Source organism: Leptopilina heterotoma, unplaced genomic scaffold (assembly GCF_015476425.1).
Source record: "Leptopilina heterotoma isolate Lh14 unplaced genomic scaffold, ASM1547642v1 Lhet_238, whole genome shotgun sequence".
In the NCBI taxonomy this organism is placed as follows: Eukaryota; Metazoa; Arthropoda; class Insecta; order Hymenoptera; family Figitidae; genus Leptopilina; species Leptopilina heterotoma.
In genome coordinates this window covers 188,739-196,938 of record NW_025110954.1, presented here as the reverse complement: position 1 = coordinate 196,938, position 8,200 = coordinate 188,739, and the positions used below count along the sequence as shown (strand labels likewise).

The following is an 8,200-nucleotide window of genomic DNA, read 5'->3' as shown; positions in this document are numbered from 1 at the left end:
AGGTCTTAGAAATTAAAAATGTCGGAAAGGCGTGTGTAATCGCGAGGGCGACTTGATTGTACGAATTGTTGCAAATAAAAAAAAACGGTATAAATGAAAAAAATTTGCGTGCGAATGTTTGTGAGAGAAAGATAGAAAAAAAAACAAAATTTTACTACCAAGTGGACTAGAATCGCAACCGATGGGCATTATTAAGCGAAAAAAAAAGAAAAAATTAAATGAAGAAAAAGCAAAAACTCTTTTTCGGAGCCTTTTTTCTCAAGTAAAAATGATGTGAAAAAAGCGTCCAAAATTGTACCTATTTTCATTTTATAAATTATATATATATATAGATATACGATGACCTCCAAAACTGAATAATTATTGTGAGTATATATAATGTAAAAGGTCAAAAAAAAACACAAATTATTGTATCTATATTCAAAAGGGTGATGATAATTGTATTTGAGTCGTGATTATTAGATACTGTATAGTTAAGGAGAAAATGAACCGTTTAGGCGAAAAAAAAAATTATTAATTAAGGGAGAAAAATTTAAATTGGAATTATTAGTCGAAGGTTCCTCGATAAAAAAAAAACAAAAAAATGAAAATGATTGTACATTGTATGTTGGCAGAAGCGATTTCTGAATTTCCCCCCAATTCCTCCCTAGCCCCCCATTTCCTGATAACAAAAAAAAAACACGTCTTTTGACGTAAATTTCGAATGAAAAAAATTTTTGTAAATATTGTGTACCTTATTTCTTCTTTTCTTATATCTTAACCACGAATTTCTTCTTCGAGACAAAAAAAATTTCAGAAAAAAAAGTTAAGATGTAAAAATAATGTAAAGAAAGTTTTTTTTTTAGGGCAAAATTTAAGTCTCGAGGGGGAAAGATGTGAAAAAAAAGAAGAGCTTGCTTAGTTTTTTTGAAAAGCAGAAAAAAGGGACGTAACAATAAAACAATATTCTCGGTGCACCTTCGAATTTAATTTTCTGGTTTCATTTCTGATATCGTGACTTTTTTGTTTTATACAATAAAACGGATTTTTACATCTTTCACTCGTATATACACACAGAAAATAGAACTGGATAATAAAAAAAAGACAGTGACATGCGTCGATCCATTAATTTTCGGACGAGAACGATTTTTCAAAAAAACAAAAATTTTAATATTTTCCACAAAAAAAAAAAAAAAACAAAACAAAATGTAAAATCGTTCACATCCAATTTTTAAAAAATGATTCTCATCCCCGCGAAGAATCAGCAACTGCCGATTGACGTATGTCACTTGTCGCTCTCGCTTATCTTTTCACAGAATTTTTCACAACTTTTTCGTTACAGAAATTTTTCCCTTATTTTAACCACCAAGAAATTTACCAATAGTATCAATTTAGAGTCTCATCATTAAAAATATATCCCTAAAAATCCTTTTTAATCCCCGAAAAAAAAAATCTTATTCTTTCCAAGTCAACCGACATCATCCAAGTGAATGAATGAATGTGTTAATAAATGTAAGAGGGAAAGCATCGAGCAAAGAACGACTAAAAGCACATATTCGTCGGACTGTAGGGACATTTTGCATTAATTGTGTAAACACGAGAACTTAAGGAAAAAAGCAAAAAAAAAAAGCTATTTAAACAAATAAAAAAAAAAAATCGCAGAAAGGGCGGAAAACAAAATGTACGAACGAACATTGATACTACTGTCTTCGTTATCCTTTTTATTTTTTATAATATATATAAATATATATATATATAAAATATATATATAGATAATGATACGTCGTTTCTCCGTTCGACACGCTACTACAATATTGACATTGTCGCATTATTGATTATTGATTATTACCATTATTGCGAACTATTAATTATTACAATTTATGATTATTATTATTATTATTATATTATTAATATTATTATTATTATTATTATTATTATTATTATTATTAATACCTTTTATTATTGTCATTATTATCACGATTATTATTATTATTATTATCATATTGATGACGATTATTGCGATTATTATTGCGATCATCTTTATGGTTATTATTATTATTATTATTATTATTATTACTATTATTACGTGGTACAATAAAAATTTAATAAGCAAACTGTGTTTTTTCTTTAAAAAAAATATCCCTGAAGTTAGGGTCGACGCTTAGTGTCGAAAAGAATTTTTTTTTTAAATCGTTTTCAATTTTTTTTTTTTAAGTTTGTGGTAAAAAAGTACACTGAACATATTTTTAACTCCCGGAGTAAATGAATGAAATAAAATTTAAAATTAATCACATTTTTATCTCTAAAAATTAAAAAAAAATAGTTTTTGATGTTAAGAGTCGATGCTAAATTCAGGGCCATAATAGAAATTGAATTTAATAAAAATTTACTTTAATAAAAATTGAATCGAATAAAAATCAAATTGAATAAAAATTGAATCGAATAAAAATTTACTTCAATAAAAATTGAATCGAATAAAAATTGAATCGAATAAAAATCAAGTTGAGTAAAAATTGAATTGAAAAAAAAATCAAATTGAATAAAAATTAAATCGAATAAAAATCAAGTTGAGTAAAAATTGAATTGAAAAAAAAATCAAATTGAATAAAAATTAAATCGAATAAAAATCAAGTTGAATAAAAATTGAATTGAATAAAAATCAAAATTGAATAACAATTGAATCGAATTGAAATTAAATTGAATAATAATTGAATCGAATAAGAATTGGATTGAATAAAAATTGAATCGAATAAAAATCAAATTGAATAAATATTGAATTGAATAAATATTGAATTAAATAAAAATTGAATCGAATAAAAATCAAATTGAATAAAAATTGAATCGAATAAAAATCAAGTTGAGTAAAAATTGAATTGAAAAAAAAATCAAATTGAATAAAAATTGAATTGAATAAAAATTGAATTGAATAAAAATTGAATTGAATAAAAATCAAATTGAATAAAAATTAAATCGAATAAAAATCAAGTTGAATAAAAATTGAATTGAATAAAAATCAAAATTGAATAACAATTGAATCGAATTGAAATTAAATTGAATAATAATTGAATCGAATAAGAATTGGATTGAATAAAAATTGAATCGAATAAAAATCAAATTGAATAAATATTGACTTGAATAAATATTGAATTAAATAAAAATTGAATCGAATAAAAATATAATTGAATAAAAATTGAATCGAATAAAAATCAAGTTGAGTAAAAATTGAATTGAAAAAAAAATCAAATTGAATAAAAATTGAATTGAATAAAAATTGAATTGAATAAAAATTGAATTGAATAAAAATCAAGTTGAATAAAAATTGAATTTAATAAAAATCAAAATTGAATAAAAATTGAATCGAATTGAAATTAAATTGAATAATAATTGAATCGAATAAGAATTGGATTGAATAAAAATTGAATCGAATAAAAATCAAATTTAATAAATATTGAATTGAATAAATATTCAATTGAATAAAAATTTACTTTAATAAAAATTGAATCGAATAAAAATTGAATCAAATAAGAATTAAATTGAATAAAAATTGAATCGAATAAAAATTTTCTTTACAAAAAATTGAATTTAATAAAAATTTACTTTAATATAGAAATTCAATTTAATAAAGCAAATCACGATTGAATTAAAAATAAATTCTATTTAGTTTTTTAGTGATGTTTTATCGATTTAGTTCTGTGACCTTTTCTCATTTAAGTTCCTATACGATATCAGCGATATAGTATAATAACGTTAAATTATGGAGAAAACAAAATTTATCTTTTAGACACTTTAACTTGGTTATTATCAATGAAGAACGCAAAAGATCACGACCGTTGCGTGAATATTTCTTTTTTGTACTTTTCTTTTAAGATTCGAATACAAATTTCTCAGTACTTAGTGAATTAAAATTGAAAAAGGATGTTTTGTGGAACTATGAAAATTTTTTCTAATTTAAAATTTGGAGAAAAATTACTCTTGGAGAGGATTATTAATAATGGAAGACGATTCGCATCGACGCAGGAGGCGAGAAAAACATGTCTTTATGATTTGCATGTTAAATATCAAGGTAAGTTTTGTCAATTTTAAAGAAAAAAAATTAAAATTTTAAAGTATTTAATTATAAACTATTGGAAAAAAATTATTTTGAGTTAAAATACTCTTAAGTATGAATATTCTGTCATTAATCGTCTTTTAGTATTTTAATTTTTTTTATCAGCTTTGACAAAAATCAGATTTTTTATTCATAATTTGTTTTAATTTTACTTTCATTAATTATAATTTATTTATAAATTTTTTTTTATAATTTTATTTACTTATAATTTTATATATTTTTACAATTTTATGTATTATTTATTTTTACAATTTTATTTATAATTTTATTTGAAGATATAATATCTTTAACAACATTAAAATTATTGCAATTGTATAGAGAATGTTTCAGTGAGTAAAATATAAAATTCCATAAAATTGAAATATGTACAGAATTTAAATTCGCTTAGAATTGAAACTTGTTTAGAATTAAAATTTGTATAGAATTGAATTTTGTGTAGAATTGAAATTTGTTTAGAATTGAAATTTGTTTAGAATTAAAATTTGTATAGAATTGAAGTTAACGTAAAATAAAAATTTGGATATAATTGAATTTTGTGTAGAATTTAAATTCGTTTAGAATTGAAATTTGTATAGAATTGAAATTAACGTAAAATTAAAATTTGCATATAATTAAAATTTGTATTGAATTGTAATTCGAATAGAATTAGAATTTATATAGAATTAAAATTTGGATAAATTACATTGAGAATAGATTTATAAATTTAATTACTAATAAATTTCATTTTTGTTATTTACATAAATTTAAATCTTGAAGAGAACTTTAAATAGATAAATTAATAACTAAATAATTTATTAACTAATTAACAAGTAAATAAATAATGAAATTAAATTTTCGATTGATTGGCACGATAATTAATCTTAATTATTATTATTATTATTAATTTAATTTATAATGACGTTAAACATTATTTTTTCGAATGCTGATTTAATTTACGACCATGATTCTGAAACGAATAAATATAATCAAGATTTCGTTCTACATACACTGTCTGTTTTCTCATTTCGTAAACGTTGGTTGTTGCAATGAGAGCGAATGAAAAAAAAAGAAAAGAAAAAAGAAAAATTCGAGGACTGCATTAATTATTCTTTATCCTCAGGCAAAATCGTGAATTTCGCCGGTTGGTTATTGCCGGTGCAGTATAAAGAGGCAATAGCTGCATCACACCAACACACGAGAAATTTCGCGTCCTTATTCGATGTTGGACACATGTTACAAACGCATGTAACCGGCAGAGACTCAACAGAATTTCTCGAATCCTTGACCACAAGTGATCTTAAGAATCTCGGTCAAGGATCTTCAACCCTCACCGTATTTACCAATCGTAATGGAGGGATTTTGGATGACCTGATTATTACCAAAGATCAAAATGACAAATACTTTGTTGTCTCTAATGCTGGACGACGAAAGGAGGATTTACAACTTCTACTAGAGAAGAAAGTAAATATCTCTTAAATATTTTCTAGCAACAATAATAAAAGTACCAAATAACCGAAAATAGATGAAAAAAATTTAAACTTTCTCTTCAAATAGGATGAATTAACAGCAAATGGAAAAGACGTGAAGATAAATTTCCTCGATCCCCTCGAGAGGGGTCTGATCGCCCTTCAAGGACCATCGGCAGCAAATGCACTGCAATCGGTTTTAAAACGAGACCTAACGAAACTTCGATTTATGAACAGTATTGAAACGGAAATGATGAGTGAAAAAATCCGAGTATCAAGATGCGGTTACACTGGCGAGGATGGTTTCGAAATTTCCGTACCAGAAAAAATAGCCGCTCAATTGGTTGAGAGAATTTTGGAAATTCCAGACGTGAAACTCGCGGGACTTGGAGCAAGGGATAGTTTAAGGTAGGCGATCCACAGGTGTGTGGGTGGTGCTATTCTTATTTTCCACCAATTTCCGCAGACTGGAGGCTGGTCTTTGTCTCTATGGACACGACATCGATGAAACTACAACCCCTGTCGAGGCTGCTCTCACTTGGCTCGTCGGTTTGTATTTCAAGAGTTTTTCTAATTTTACAATTTTTTCCCCAGTTCCGATTGATTTACTTTAACCAACAGATAGAAAAACGATTCAATTATTTTCGAAAAATATTCCAAATTCAATTATTTTCAATGAATGTCTGGTTGATAATAAAATTGTTTTTCAAGCTAAAAGACGTAGAGAAGAGGGCAATTTTCCAGGAGCAGAAAATATAGTTTCGCAAATAAAATCGGGTGCGATGAAGAAACGAATTGGCCTTTCAATGGGTCAAGGACCACCGGCGAGAGAAGGAGCTGAAATCTTAACACCTGAAGGCGAAAGAGTGGGTAAAGTAACTTCCGGTGGGCCAAGTCCTACTCTTGGAAGATCAATTGCCATGGGCTATGTGCCTCCCTCCATAGCGAAGAATGGCAATTCTGTCCTTGTTCAAGTACGAGGAAAAGTTTACAAGGCCGTTATTACAAAAATGCCTTTCATTAAAACTAATTACTACACCTCTAAATAAAATTAAGCCTTTTAAAAAAAAGTATCTCTTAAATAATACATGTTACAGTTTTAAGCATTTTTTAAAATTACAATGTATGGTAAATTCTAATTGAATAAATAATTTCAAATGACTTTCTTCGTATTCAATTCTTGAAAATAATTAATTCCTTAATTCCTTCTAGGGATCAGAGAACCTTTTAACTCCCAGTTTTCCTTAGAAAATCAAATTGAGACAAAACGGATCAAAATTGTTCTGATGCAACAATTTTTATTCTTTTTGTCTCAATTTGATATATCCTTAGGAAAACTATAGTTTTCAAACATCATATATGATGTTTGAAATGACAAAATTAACTTTAAAATAATAAAATAAACATCGAAATTAACACAAAAAAGATAAAAAAAAACTCACTCTCGTCAGAAGTTGATAAATTTCCCTTCAAATTTTTTGCTGATGATTGATCTCAAATTTGCATTATTTACCTCTGAAACAAAAAATAAAGAATAAATAAGAAGCCGAAATAAATAGGTACAAATATAAATAAATATAACTTAAATATATTTAATACTATATACTGATATAATGTTTATTATACTATTATTTAGACAAATTCGAACCAAAATACAAATTTAGACACTAGTGACAAATTCTTAGCAACTGAACATCTTTTACAGACGTACCTACTGTGAATAATAAAATACTATGGTTACCCTAAGAGAATTTTGGTAGTTGAATTTTGTTCTTTGCAACTGTTGGTATTTTGATAAGGCTAAACAGGAGATATCTACCTACCCGAGAAAGAAAGATAATGTAGGTTTCTCGTCAAGCTTCAAATTACAATTCCAACTATCGCCACCAGCTGATAAAACAGTAAACTATAAAATTGACGATAACAGGATTACCACAAAATCTAAAATATGTTTTTCCTTCTCTGTCTTCCAGACAAAATTTTCACATTTTCCCTGACCCTAAAGAATATTCTGATTCGCACTCTAAAAATTATTAGATACTCAAAAAAATGCTCCAGTACATTTATTTACGAATATCTTTAATTGTAAAATTATTCAAAAACATTAATAACTTCTTTTTAAAATACATATTTCATCATTATTAATTTTCCATAGAAATTAAAATTTTCAAAACATTTAAATTCAAACTTTTTTAAGTTTCAGAAACATATAATAATAATTGAAGATAACCAAATGATAAAATCATTATTTTACCTTATAAGAATAGTGTTTCTAAAACTTCTTCAAAATTATTTTCATCATTTTCAAGGATTGAAGTTTTCCGAGCTCAGAAATCTGAATTTTTTGTACTTTTCTGGAAAACTGTGATAACTTTTTTGATTTTTGTTCTACGGAAAAGTGTTTAAAGGCAAAGTTGTTTGTTTTTGTACAATATTCATGAAAAAGAGCAAAAAAAGAAACTTTATTAAAAATTGAGAAAAATACCAAGGATTGGAATTTTCTGAGCAAAGAAATCTAAATTTTTTGTACTTTTCTGAAAAACTTTTTTGATTTTTGTCCTACGAAAAAGTGTTTAAAGGCAAAGTTGTTTGTTTTTGCACAAAATTTATGGAAAAGATTAGAAAAACAAATTTTATTGAAAATTTTGAAAAATACAAAGGTTTGCAA

At 25.6% G+C, this 8,200-nt stretch overlaps 1 protein-coding gene across 1 annotated transcript; it reads left to right on the top strand.

Moving 5' to 3' along the window:
• Positions 1-3,783: 3,783 nt before the first annotated feature.
• LOC122502804 (aminomethyltransferase, mitochondrial) lies at positions 3,784-6,693 on the top strand. Its single transcript, XM_043613062.1, has 5 exons — positions 3,784-4,042; positions 5,187-5,527; positions 5,621-5,940; positions 5,999-6,081; positions 6,244-6,693. Exons 1-5 carry the CDS (start codon positions 3,895-3,897, stop codon positions 6,579-6,581), a joined length of 1,230 nt encoding a protein of 409 aa, XP_043468997.1. The 5' UTR covers positions 3,784-3,894; the 3' UTR covers positions 6,582-6,693.
• The last annotated feature ends 1,507 nt before the right edge of the window (positions 6,694-8,200 follow it).